The sequence below is a fragment of the Lichenostomus cassidix genome, chromosome 10 (genome assembly GCF_008360975.1).
Source record: "Lichenostomus cassidix isolate B80296 chromosome 10, HeHo_3.0, whole genome shotgun sequence".
Lineage (NCBI taxonomy): Eukaryota > Metazoa > Chordata > Aves > Passeriformes > Meliphagidae > Lichenostomus > Lichenostomus cassidix.
In genome coordinates this window covers 20,010,074-20,023,832 of record NC_139491.1, presented here as the reverse complement: position 1 = coordinate 20,023,832, position 13,759 = coordinate 20,010,074, and the positions used below count along the sequence as shown (strand labels likewise).

The following is a 13,759-nucleotide window of genomic DNA, read 5'->3' as shown; positions in this document are numbered from 1 at the left end:
ATCTTTCTAATTTATCTAAAATTGTGGTTTAATGCAAATGTTTCTGACGTGTGATGTCACTTCACTGCACTCAAGTTGCTAAAAGCTCATCTGAAGGCTACAAGTACATTCCTCAAGTACTGTATTTCTTTGGACTATCTAGTGAGCCATAATAGCTTTTAGTAAATGGATACCGCATAGGCATTACCACTGCAAATACATTCCTGAGACATTTTTTCATCCAGGACTTCTAAACTTTCCATTTCTTGTAACTGCTGTGACTTGGAACCTCTGGAGGAGATGAAATATTGGCTCCAAGTGTGTTTCGTTCGGCTTTAAGTTTGTGGGTGATGGTCTTTGGTGTTACACTCACGTGATTTGTATAGATCTGTTCTCTCTGGATCAGTTGTTTTTAAAGTGGAATGTTTCAGGATTAAAATGAGCATAAGGTGTACTGGGAAGAAGGATTTGTATGCAAATTCCTGACAGCCTGGGATGTGCATTACCTTGTTACTTTTCAGAACAACACACAGCTGTGGATCCCCTGGTTCTCCCAAGGGGCCACAATCATGCCAGCAGAGAAAACACAGCTAGAAATCCGAGGAAATTGTGGTTGCAGTTAATGCTCCAGCTTGTAGTTGTTCCTTCTCAAAATCTGTTGATGAAGTCTTAATTGGGCAGTGGTTGTTTTCTCTTTAATCATTGTAGTGGCAGACTTACTGAAATCACAGCACTCTGCAGATGACACCTCTTCCTTGAAATACTGTCCCAGCATCTCCAAGAACTGCTCTTTGTTTGGATACGAGGTCTCTTCTCCTGTCTTCCATTAGATCCCTCTGAGCATGTCCAGAGCATTGCTCTAAAAATCTTACCCTGCAGTCTCTGAATTCCTCCTTGGATCTCTTCAGTGCTCTGTAAGGCATCATATGTCCTCTGCTCCTTGTTTCTTCTGGTTCTGGTGTCCCTTTTCCTTCTTCCCGCCCTGGCATTTTGTATCACTTGCATCTGTTATTCTCTTCAGGGGTTTTGATGTCTTAACTTCACGTCACCCTCTTCTCTTGGGTTTCCATGTGAAACATGAATAAAATCTGTCATGGATCTGATTACTGACTATTTTTGTGACTCCAGCATGCTTGCTTTTAGGTGATCTCCCTCTGGCTTCTAACATTCCCAGCTGTGATTTCCCCTTTCTTGTCCTGCCCGCCTTAGATCTCTGCCTTTGGATAAATTTGTAGGGAGAAACCAGTGATGAAGGACTTGCTTGAACACCATGCTGCCATGCTTGTCACTGGAGTAATTCAGATTAGGAAAGCATCTTTCCCTGCTCACATAAAAAGAATTCTAAATTAGGATAAATTGCAAAATACTGTGATGTTTTGTGTATTTTCTTTCATAATTCACTTAGTTATTGCTATAAGATCTCATTCTTCTTTTCCAAGTCTTAAGTACAAACTGTGTGAAACCCTTGATTTTCAACATGTTTATTTTTGATAAATACCACTTAATAATCTCTCAGCTTTCCTCCACAAGGGAGAAAAATTCCATCATCATTAAATACTGATTTATCTTCTAAGCGATTCTTGTTAAAACCCTGAAGTATTCAACGAGCACGTCTGCATTTTCACATCATTGCTGACTGTTAATTCCTCTCTAGTTACTGGAAGATCAGTAGGAATCTTCTCTATTTTTAAAAGACGTCTTCACTGCCCAGAGACACTTCAGCTCCTCTCTGTTGCCCTTCATCCCATGCTGCCTGTCTCAGATGCAATTAGGACCCCTCAGAGGACTCTGGTGTCATTAGTCCGTGCTCAGGTCCATGTGTAGCTGATGGACTTTTGCCATGTTGTGCTGGCAAGCACCAGAACAGCACAGATACTCAATTCTGGCTTTCTCAATTGCTAACCCCCCTCTGTGCACTTCAGGGGGGCTGGTTTATATGTCTGCAAGGCCTGGCACTTACTCCAGCAGACCTCAGTCATCCAGGAGCGGAGGTACAGATGGCACATATCCTTCACGGCCTCTTTTTGAGATGTCAGCCAGTTCTGTGGCAGCTCTGGAGTCCTGCCAGGTTCGAACATGAAGAGTTACATGTTCATGAGTGCTTCTGCCTACGTTGTTGGTATAAAAGTTGGAATTTCAGCAGCTTGGTAAGGTTTTTAACTGTGTTGTGGTACACTCTGGTGGATGTGATGCTGGTTCTCCCTGGTACTTGGCAATGCTGGGTGCAGGACTGGGTTGTGCCACAGGTCTCCTCAGTGTCACATGAGTCACCAGCTCCCTCTGTATAGGTGCCTCATCTCAGAGTCCATTTTTATTGTTCTACCATGTGTTTTCCGTCCTGATCAGTTATCCTCTTCGGCAGTTGTCATAGGGTGCCTGATACCCACTAGTTCCTATGTTTATTTACCACTGTAAAGAAGACGTGTCCTACTCTCATTCATGAGGACTGTGGCAAACTCCAAACTGTTCCAGATTTCTCTCAGGGTAAAGTTTTATTATTAAAATGATGCTTTGCTGTGTATTCTGGTAGTCTAATGGTACATTACTCACTAGAATCTGTCTCCAATGACACCTCTTGGTTTGGTACAGTACAAAGAGCCTGTCCTCTAATAAATTGTCTTCCTTTTTTATTTCCAAGGTACTGCACAGATGAAAATCAGACATTTCCTCAGCCATTCATGCTGGAGAACCACATCAGCCTCATGCACGGCATCAAAAACCCAGACTTATCCCAGATGGCCAAAGCGAAAGCTCCAGAGAGAGACAGAGCAGAAGTAACTGATACCTATTTTCATGGAAAATTAAATCTACAATTAAATGTACCTGTTCAGTAGCTGTTCATTCAGGGTGTTACATCGAGCTGCAGCCTTGTGCCAGTCAAACCCACCAATCCATAGGGCAGATTTCCTTCCCTCACTCAATTCCATCCAGCCTGATTCCCTCTGGTTGGGTCAGGGTGAGCATTGCAAGTGCAGCTAATCGGCACCAGGACAGCATACCTGGAGTTTCTCAAGATTTTCTTTCTGTGTTTTGCTGGTGTTTTTTTCAGCCTACTTTGTAATTTAAGTTTGTTATTACCCTTGTTTTCCCCTGGTACCCCATCTATGAGTATGGCACAGTTTTCTTATTTCTCCCTTATTTTTTCTGCTAGTTAAAAAAGATTTATTTTCTGTTTTAAAATACTTGCTAAATCCATTACCTATGAGAACTGCATTTTTCTTAGGTAGGAATGTGTAATTTTGTATAGCAAATGTAACTGTTCTACTGATTTTGTTTTGGATTTGTTTGGAGTGAACGGTTGGCTGCTTGGGCTTCTTTGCTCCATTTATTTTAAAGGTACACATTTTGCATATCACTGCTGGGACATATTTAAGTGAGCCATCCTCATGGGAGGAGAAGCTGCAGGATTCTAAGATAGAGAGGATGAGTTACTGAGAGATGCCACTAGGACAAAGTCTGAGTGGAGGGGAAAACGTTCAGAATTAAATCTGAGAAGCATTGTCTGGGCTAATGACCACCCCTGTGTCTCTCAGCTGTCCCTCTTCTGTGAGATCCTCCATCCCACACATAAGTCTAAATTGGTCCTACACCAAACCAAATTTTTACCTGGAGAGGTCATTGCTGCTCCATCCCTGGAAGTGTCCAAAGTCAGGTTGGATGGGGCTTGGAGCAACCTGGTCTAGTGGAAAGTGTTCCTGCCCATGGGAGGGGATGGAATTGGATGAGCTCTAAAGTCCCTTCCAGCCCAAACCATTTCATGATCCCATGATTCTAACCTATTTCCCCATCACATTTCTGCCCAGCCAGCCTCTCCCAGCATTCCCATCTCACATCACAGGTCAGCAGTTGAAGTCTTGTGCACAGGATGAGGTGTTTGGATATGGGTAGGGAAGGGAATGCCCCCTATGCATGACTTCACCCTCAGGCATCTTCAGACACACATGCGGATTTTAGCACTTGCTCTTCTGTGGGTTCAAATGATCATATTTTAATCTTTTTTTTTTTAAGGCAAAATCTCCAAAGAGGATGGCACCGGATGAGTTGGGTCAGGCGGAGAGCACTGCAGGTTTGGATGCTCCACCAGCCAAAAAACTGAAAATGCCTTGGAAATGCGCTAAGTGCGGCTTCACAACGGACATCCGGACTGAGTTCCAGGAGCACATACCTCAGCACAAGACTGACAGCTCCACTTTCCAGTGCTTGTTCTGTGGCCTGTGCTACACCTCCCACATCTCTCTGAACAGACACCTCTTCATTGTTCATAAAGTCAAAGATGAGGAGGATGAGGAAGAAGAGGAGGAGGAAGAGGAGGAAGATGAAAGGCAGAAGTTACAAACAGAGATGGGTGAGAATGGACATGAGAACTACAGTGGCGAGTTGAACACTACCGTGGAAGAGGAAAACAAATGCAAAGAGTGCAGAAGTGACTCAGCTCTTCGTGAGCACAGTCAGATGTGTGGTGCAGAAGGCTCCAACAGCACCTCGCAGAACAATCATTCAAAGTCTCTTAAGACTTAAAAACATAAAAAAGTCCTTTTGGTTGGTTGGGGTTTTTTGTTGGGGCGTTTCTACTCAAAATACAGGGTGGGGATGGGGCGAATCTTTGAAATATTCTGTTGATTTCTTGGGATGGACATTGCTTTCCGTTAACTCCTGTTTGTAAGGGAAATTTAAAACAGAGATAAACAAAATCGACCCTGCCATTGTATCCTAAGCACTAACTCTCTGCCAGCTCAGGGAGGTGAAAAGGGAAAGCAGGGCCGGAATCCTCGCTGGAGCTTGGCCAGCTCCTGAGGATCCTGGAGCACTTTGCAGCTGCAGTTTCCTTCAGACGAGCTCTCCTCCTTAGAGTGTGCACTGCCTCAGTGTCTGCCCAGAGCCCCAGCCGCGCTTTCCCAATCTCCTTTTCTTTCTCCTTCTTTTTTCTCTCCCCATGCCGCCTTTTTGTTACTCGTTTTAACTCATAACACACTGGCTCAGCCAAACGCACTTGTCAGGACCATGCTGGCCGATCCAGGATCTGCATTATATGGGACGGGTTTGAGCTGTACGTTGTGCTGATTATTCTTAGTTGCCCAAATAACAACTTTCTTTTCCAAAACACAGTTTAATGAAATGTCTTGGACCTGAATTATCCTTGAAAGAGGATTTTGTAGCCTGAGTCCTCCCTGGTGAGTACAGTGTTTAGAAGCTCTTGATCCCCTTGGGGATGTGTTGGCCATGTGTCTGTGAAGTTGTGCTGCTGGAAGCCATTCCAGGGTGGGTGCTGCCAGGCCTGGTGCTCAATGGCTCATCCCAGTGGGGAGCTCAGATTGGTACCATCACCAGATGGGAATAACATCCCCCATCCCATCAGTGGCTGGATGTATCAGTGCCTGGGCTCCCTGACAGCTCATTTTGAGGAGAGAGGAGCAGAACACAACTCACAGAGGCATTGGAGCCAGTCGGAGCCACCATCCTGCAGCATGGTGGGGGCTGGCTTTGTAACTGCTTTCCTGCTGTGGTTTGGGTTACCCATCCTTTAGGAGATAGTTTCTTTCCATGTAGTCACATTGACTCTCTCTTTCCTCCCTCATTCCCTGTCACAGCCACGCTTTGTGTAATATAATTACCTTCTATGTCATAATTTTTTTTCCATTTTGTTGAGCCAGAACTCCGCTCGTTATTGTTTACTCCGATGATGTTTAAGTAATTTAAGAACTATTTATCTTCTTGCTTGGGCTTATCACCGTCTGGTCTCACTGTGCTTGGATATGGCCCGTTGGGGCTGTCTGCATATTGGATAGTGTGTTGGTTGAATGAGTAGAGGTTGGATGTGGGATGTTGGTTGGATGTGGTGTGTTGGTGGGACAGGTGGTTGGTTGGGTGAGTTGTTAGATGGGGGTGTAGATTAGAGATGTTGGTTGAAGGGGGTGTGAGGTGTAAGGGGTGTCAGGTGGATGGGTGTCAGTTGGGTGTTGGTTGGATAGGGGTTTGGGTCGATGGGTGTTGGCTGAATGGGATGTTCACTGGATGGCGCAGTGATTGGAACATGCATTGATGGGCATTGGCTGGATGGCTTTTGGTTAGGTGGGGCATCGCTTGGATGCGGTGTTTCAGTTGGATGGGTGTTTTGTTGGTTGTGGGGTGTTGGTTGGAGGGGTGCTTTGTTGGATGTGGGGTATAGGTTGGATGGGGTGTTGGATGCGGGTGTCGGGTGTGTGGGTTGCTCCCTCGGGTGCGGGTGTGGGTGAGCCGCGGCCCCGCTCCCTCTGCAGCTCCACAGCCGAGTGCCGCCGGACCCTCCCCAGCTCCGCTTGCGGGACGGAAGCGGCGGTGACGCAGCAGCGGCGCGGGCGGAAGCGGAAGCGGGGCCGTGAGGGCGGTGGCGGCGGTGGCGGCGGCGATGCTGTCGCTGGACTTTCTGGATGATGTCCGGCGCATGAACAAGCGGCAGGTGCCGTGGGGGCCGCGGCGGGAAATCGGGCGGGCGGACGGGGCCTGTCTGCCCTGCCGTGCGCGGGCGGCAGGGCCTGACCGACCCCCTTTCCCCCCAGCTGTACTACCAGGTGTTGAACTTCGGCATGATCGTGTCCTCCGCCCTCATGATCTGGAAGGGGCTGATGGTGGTGACGGGCAGCGAGAGCCCCATCGTGGTAGTGCTAAGGTCTGTCCTGGGGTGCGGCGGCTTAAACCCTCAGGGGAGGCTGAGGAATCGCCGGGCCCATGAGGGGGATCCCCTCAGGGATGGGTCAGATGGAGGCTCGTGACACAGCCCCAGCGGGCAAGAGGCTCTTTAGGAATCCACGCGAGGGAATGGCGAGGGAAGAGGGAGTGGGTAGAAACAGCATCTTACCTTCCTCTGTCAGCCGGGTGGGTTGGGCTTAAGAGGGCTGGTAAAAAAGAGGGAGAGGGACTTTATACCCGGGCGGGTAGTGACGGGACTTCGTACTGCCCGAGAGGAGGGTTAGATGGGTCAGTGTGAATAAATCCTTTCCTGTGAGGGCGACGAGGCCAGGGCACAGGTTGCCCAAATAAACTGTGGCTGCCCCATTCCTGGAAGTGTTCCAGGCTGGGCTCGACAGGGCTTGGAGCACCCTGGTGTTCCTGCCCATGGCAGGGGGTGGAACGGGATGACCTTTAAAGTCCGTTGGAAACCATCTGATTCAATGATTCAATGACTGTCCATTACAGAGCTGGTCCTGAGCTTAAGGGTGTCACTGGATGTTTTGGCTGTGTTGCAGTGCCCTGCAATGGATACCACCAGTGTTACTCTCACCCTCCTGCTGCCTGGGACGAATTTCCTGGGCTGCCATTGGATGCTGGCATGGATATTGCACAGGGCCTGCTCTGTAGCCACATTGGCGTTTTCTGTGTGTTTGTGTCAATGTTCATGATGTAGAAACGCTGTAATGCCATGACAAAGTGCCACTTACCAGAACTCTCTCCTGATGTGAAGCACAGGGCAGATGTTTCCTGCTGTTCCTCCCAGTAAGTAAGACAGGGGCCATGAGGTCATGCCCCCTCTTCAGTGATGTGATCTGCTGTTCTGCACAGCAGCTGATATGCTCTATGGAGATAAAACACGAATGCACATGGTACTTAAAGTTCATAGTTCTGTTTTGCATTATTTATGTGGATTTAGGAAGGATAAGTAGTTGGTAACAATTGCCATTTACGAGACAGAAGAAAAATAACTTGAGTCATGGTACCTGAAATGAGATCATTAAGCCAAGTGATGAATCACAGTAACAAATTCTTGCAAGTCTCTGTGTCTGTTCCAGATGGAAATGCAGGAGCCTGATGTTTTCAATGCTTTGTTGCTGCGGATAGTCTGTTTATCTGCAAAAAATAAATGAAATAAAAAAAGCTTGCCAGTATTTCCCTGCCCATGGTGAGCTCAGAAGTCAAAGTATAGTGTTGATCAGCTTTTTGCTTATTAAGAAAGCTTTTCCCTTTGGATCTGTTTGTAACACTAGGTACTGGCAGTGCTTTTTGTCCAACGAATCCAAACAGCTGGCAATATGTTGATTGAAAACCTGATTGCAGTAGAGGTTACACAGTTGCCTAGTCTCCAAGGTGGTTTTCTTGGAAGTTCTTCATCAAGGTTGCAGCCTGGTCTTGCACACTTCCAGGAATGGGGTGTCTGCAGCTTCTCTTTGAGGTTCTTGTGAGATTTTTCTTAAAGGACTAACGACTAATAAACTCTGAAACTCAGTTCTGAGTGTTTAAATAATGTTCAGTTGTTACTCTCCTCTCTTTCAGTGGGAGTATGGAGCCTGCTTTCCACAGAGGAGATCTCCTGTTCCTCACGAACCGAATTGAAGATCCAATCAGAGTGGGAGAAATAGTCGTCTTTAGGATAGAAGGAAGGGAAATTCCTATAGTCCATCGCGTCCTGAAAATCCATGAGAAGTATGTCAAGAGTCTGGAGGGTTCTACTGCTGGTATTTCCCTAACTGGTATTATTCTTCATCCCTTGGGTAAATGAGTGGGTGGGATGTTAATCATAGATATCCAGGTGCTGTAGGAAGTAAGACAAAAGTTTCAGACAGACAAAATCTACCCTCCTTGGTTTACTTGTAAAGATCATCCAGCAGAAGGCACAAGCTGGGAGTCCATGCCAGTGTCCTGGACTCTCCAAACTGTAGAATCATGAAATTGTTAGAGTGGGAAGGGACCTTAAACCAGTCTCATTCCACCATCTGCCATGGGCAGGGACAACTTCCACTAGACCAGGTTGCTCCAAACCCCAGTGTCCAACCTGGCCTTGGACACTTCCAGGGATGGGGCAGCCACAACTTCTCTGGGCAACCTATGCCAGGGCCTACCCCACCTCACAGGGAACAATTTCATCCCAGTATCCCATCTAACCTGGCAGTGGGAAGCCATTCCGCATTGTGCTGTCGCTCCATGCCCTTGTTTGAAGTCCCTCTCCATCCTGAGCTGCTGTGCTGTGTGCTATAGTATGGATGCATTTGTGTGTGAAGTGGCTCTTGTTTGTGGGGCCAGAGCTGTGACAGAAGGGTATTTTGTGTGTAGCATGTGTCCTTTGAGAGCTTGTCTGTATGGTGCTGGTCTTTGCTGTCATGCAGACTCAGGGCCTTTTGGCTCTCTAGAAAGTTGTGTTGTTACCCTCGGAGTGTTCGTGTACTGTTCACTCTCAGCATTAGGCAGGTTGTGTGTCTGAAGGAATGGAGCAGGCACTGGTTTCATGGCTGAATGGGGCTTAGTTTTCCAAGTAAGGTTTCCACTGCCATCATGAGCTTTCCTGTTTTGCTGGATGGAACTGTGGCCTCTGCAGGCCGGTCGTGGGGATACGAGCCAACCGTGTGAGTTGTTTGAGTGAAAACTAAATCTTGAACTGAATCCCTGATTCTTCAAGGTAGCTCTGAGAAGGCAACAGCTGGATGGGGTCCCAGCATCTGTTTCTGTTGAGTAAATGTTTTCTGGAGTGAGCTGGAGCTGTACCAGGTGGTACTTGAGAATTGCGCTAGTCAAGAGGTCAATGGAATGGATAGGGTCCATTTCCCGAAGCTGTTGGAACATCCAGATCAGTTGTCTGGTCCGCCTCAAGGCTGACCAACCTTGTGCACATAAATACACAGCTGGAATCCTGTCCCTGAGGGAACAGTGCCTCTCCCAGTAGGCACAGCACATTCTTGCTGTTCATATTTATTCTGTACCCAGAACTTTGAACAATGTCAGTTTTCAAAGTGCATTTCTTTGATACCACTAATTTCAAAATAAGTTCCGTTCATGGGCTGAACTTGATACTTAATGTTGCATGAGCACTTTTTTTCCCGTAGTTGTGGGAACTCTTCCAAATGAAATGCAGTTTTTCTTCTCACTCCTCCCCTGTTCTGTGCAGCATTTTCTCTCCAGATGTTGCCAACCCTTCTTTTTTGCCTGGTTCTATCTCTAGATATTAGGGTATCCAGCACTATTTTTTGTTTAAATATAATGGGGCTGTAGTGCCTATCCTGGACTCTGTAAGGTGAAACCATTCTGCAGTATTTTAGGTTTCATTTAACTGAAACAAGCAGACACAAACTTCATCTTTATGTTGGGAGAGATAAACTGAAAAGCCCGTACTGCAAACTGAACCTGGGAGCTGAAGGCAGGATTTGGGTATCAGTTGCTTCTTTCACTACTTAAAGAATAATTTTCTAGTGCCAGTTTGGAAGTGAAAAGTCTTTGCAGAAGCTGGCACGAGTGTCAAAATGCAGGAAAACGGAAACAGTGTTCTCTGTGATTTTGGGGCAACTCAGGCCTCAGTTCACATCAGTAGTGTTGTCAGTGAGAAAATGTCTGTTACTTGCTGGCCTTTTCTTCTTGTGTCAGCACAAAATTGAGTTCGTTCTTTATTACAAACAGAGTCTGCAGTCAAAATTTACTTAGTGGTTTTGCAGCAGGGCAGCCAGACCAGACTTCACTCACTTCAGACAGCAGAGAAGTGCACCATGGGCTTCTTGCGCCACATTGTGACAGAGCCTTGACTCTGCTCAGTGAGATGCTGCACTCCTATGCCATCACTCTTCAGAGCTAAACTACATTATCTCTACCTTTGGGGATCTGTATCTTTTCCCAGACAGTGTCTCTAAGCTCCTGGAGTGTTTCTTGTTCCCATACAACAAACCAGATGTGCTTTGGAGAAAGAGCCGTGGTTTTTTCCCTTTTTTCCTTTACGAGCTTCTCCTGTCAAGGAACCTGTTGGTGTTCAGGCATGATGAAAACAGCCTGAGCTCCAAAGAGGCACATGCTTTCCTGTTCTGCATTCCATCTGTCATTTCTGTGAGAGCTGAGATTCAAGCGCTGAGGATGCTCCTGTGTGGCTAGCACAGCTTTTTCCCATGAGAAATTTTCTTGTGTTTTATAAATAAAGATAAAGTTTGGATGTTGTTGGAACAGTGTCCCAGAACTTGGACAGTGCAGGCCTGGCCAATCAGGCCTGGGGGAAGGCTTCTGACTGACCAATCTGGGTGACTTTTGAGAACTCTATATATGTGATGAAATCAAAACAATAAAGGTCATTCCTTCTTGCCACTGAGAACTGGTGCCTTCATTACTCTGCTAGCTGTTCAACAGCGACACTCCTGCTCAGCACCTGCTTGCAGATGCCACAGGAAGGTGACAGCAGGCAATCCCTGAGTAATGGCACAAGTTGCTGTTCAGCATCTGAACAGGAATGGCTGGGAAAGGATCTATAAAGCTTTTTCATGGTCAAAGCAAAGATTCATCTGCTCCAGGATCCTGTTTCTGGCAAACTAATTAAGTCATCTCAGGATGAATTAAAGATTAGAGTCTTTAATGTAGTGATATTTTCCCTGCTTTCTGCAGGTTACAATTTCAATCACAAAGTCCCCATTCTTTATTACTAGCCTCATTTCCTCTTTTACATGGAGTATCTGGTCAGTTTTTGAACCAATATAATTTTTTGCCAACCAAGATACCTTTGCAGAGAGATGTGGTTTAGCTTGCGATGTGGCTATTTCTGCATAGCACCTTCTCAGCCTGGTTTTAACCCTTACTTCTGAGCTCTTTTTGGTGCCCTCTGCCTTTTGCATTGGAAGAGACTGTGAAAAGCTATTTGATTGTTGCTGTTATTTGTGGTGGACTATGTCTTATCTCCCATTAGTTCTGTCTTTTCCAGACTGAAGAGTCCTGAACTGTAGTTTCTTGTATGGAAGTGGTTCCAGACCTTGTTAACCATTTCTCAACCTTTGCCAGTTCTTCTCTCCATTGCAGAAAAGGATCTGGGGGGCTCAGCACTGCCCAGAGCATTCCAGAGGTAGTCACATCGTGAGTTCATGCAGTGTCATCATGGTACTATTTTTTTTTTCTGTCTCCTTTTCCTAATCAGTTCTAAGTTTCAGCTTGCTTCTGCCCACTACTGAGTAGAGCTATGTACTTCAACCCCAACCTCTCCTTCTGGGTGGTAGTAAGGAGCAGAACCCAACATTTGTTGAAGCAAGAGAAGCATCACCGCAAGATAGATCAAAAGCCAAGAGGCAATAGCTGCGCCTGTGCTAGAAATGGCTCATCCTGCTGTTCTGTTCTGGTTGGCTGGGGCCGGAATTCGTTCTTCCCATGGCAGTTTTTTCCAAACCATCCGCTTTCCACTGCCTTTGACAGAGTTTCCATCTTTTATGCTAATTGAATTGTAGGACATGGTTGCTTCTAGTGCCCTTGTGTTGGTCTCTCCATGCTTGTTGTAGAACAGTTTTTAACAGGTTCCTGTCCTGCCTTACGTGTCTGTCTTGTCTTTACCAGGCAAAACGGAGACATCAAATTTCTGACAAAGGGAGACAACAACGCCGTGGATGACAGAGGGCTCTACAAACAAGGGCAGCACTGGCTGGAGAAGAAGGACGTAGTAGGACGAGCGAGAGGGTAAGTGAAGCTGAAAAATAGGTGGCTTTTCACTCTGCCATCCCCCAAAGCCATCTGGTAAATCCCCCCTCGTGTTGAGCTGTCCATGCTGGGTTTTGTAACCTGCCTGAGACTGTGGAGAGTTCAGTTCTTAGTTTGGTTTAAGCAAAGGCATCAAGTTGTGAGTTGCATCCCGAGATGTTGATGTTGGATGGCCATGGATGTAAGGGTAGTGTGGGCTCAAGCTTGATCAGAATTGTCATCAGATTTATCCTGGGAGGCTAAACCTTAGCAGACAAGTGAGATCTGAACCAGGCAGAGGCTGAAACACACTGTGGTATTGGTTGTCACTCATCCCCATGGCCACAGCCTTCCCGCCCAGGAGGAAGAAGTGACTCTCCCTCTGCACTCTGGAATAGTGTTTGTTTTAAGAAAACCTTTATTCTTGTAGATTTGTGCCCTATATTGGAATAGTGACTATCTTAATGAACGATTATCCAAAGTTTAAGGTAAGAGCTCTTCCATTTCTTGCCTGCTTTTCCCATCCCAGCTAAAATTCCTTCATTAGAACACAGGCAGAACCCTGTGCCCTGCACGTTTGCTGCTGTAGATGTGAGTCTGCACTCTTGTGTCTCCTCTGCTCTCTCTTCCAGTATGCAGTCCTCTTTTTACTGGGTTTGTTTGTGCTGGTCCATCGAGAGTAGTCCTTTGCACTGAACTACAAGGTGAAGGTGTCATGGATTTTTCTAGATGAACGTTTTAAGTAGCTGATGGTCCAATGCGCCAGGAGAAAGAAGAAAACACGCATTTCAGAGCTTCTTGCCAGTTTGGGTTTGTTTTGGTTTTTACTGTGTAAGGGAGAATGTTTGTCACAGTATTTCCAATGGTTTGTCACATTTTAGCCTTTTTAGTGAATTTTTATATTAAAAATTTGAGCCAAACTGTTTAGTGCTTGTACTTTGAAGCTGAGCTTCCTCTCCAAGTGCCTCTGGGACCATGTCTTCAGTCTGTGCCTGGCTGGGCCAGCTGCCCCCTCCGTGTGCTGACTGAACTGTCAGATGGTGAGCTGTGGTCATGATGGGTTTTTTTCCAATTCAGAACTGGAATCAAGATTTTGCCTCTTGCCATGTTATTTGTTACTGCCCTGATGAGAGCAGCCTCCTTGCCCAGGTTCTGGGGGATACCTGGGCTTTGCTGTTGCAGACTCGCTCCTAGAGTTAGACAACCATCTAACTTGTCTTCTCTTCACAGAGCAGTAGCAGCTGCTTCTCTCATTTCTTTTTGGAGAATAATCTGTCTTGAGCTGTAGGTTGTTCAATTTTTCTGTGTTTCTGTAAATCACACTGAAATGGCAAAGGATTACTTCGTGTACTGTGGCACTAGGTAACAGAAGGATTGAGGTTGGAAATAGCCTCAGCTCTTTGGCAGG

General features: G+C 46.3%; 2 protein-coding genes across 4 annotated transcripts in view; both read left to right on the top strand.

Moving 5' to 3' along the window:
- Positions 1 to 5,702, top strand: part of ZNF592 (zinc finger protein 592) — a 36,126-nt gene extending 30,424 nt beyond the window's left edge. The window contains exons 8-9 of one of the 2 annotated variants that reach the window (XM_085071177.1): positions 2,618 to 2,753; positions 3,988 to 5,702. In XM_085071177.1, the coding sequence (XP_084927303.1) occupies positions 2,618 to 2,753; positions 3,988 to 4,497 (646 nt within the window). In that variant the 3' untranslated portion in view covers positions 4,498 to 5,702. The remainder of the gene's footprint in view (positions 1 to 2,617; positions 2,754 to 3,987) is intronic. The other variant, XM_085071178.1, reaches the window with a different exon arrangement.
- Positions 5,703 to 6,208: 506 nt separating this feature from the next.
- On the top strand, positions 6,209 to 13,271 carry SEC11A (SEC11 homolog A, signal peptidase complex subunit). 2 transcript variants are annotated; one of them, XM_085071191.1, is made up of 6 exons: positions 6,259 to 6,415; positions 6,516 to 6,625; positions 8,224 to 8,373; positions 12,232 to 12,351; positions 12,782 to 12,839; positions 12,984 to 13,271. In XM_085071191.1, exons 1-6 carry the CDS (start codon positions 6,365 to 6,367, stop codon positions 13,032 to 13,034), a joined length of 540 nt encoding a protein of 179 aa, XP_084927317.1. In that variant the 5' UTR covers positions 6,259 to 6,364; the 3' UTR covers positions 13,035 to 13,271. The 2 variants fall into 2 exon arrangements, with proteins under 2 accessions (XP_084927318.1, XP_084927317.1); XM_085071192.1 differs by lacking the exon at positions 8,224 to 8,373 and having other exon boundaries at positions 6,209 to 6,415.
- Positions 13,272 to 13,759: the final 488 nt, after the last annotated feature.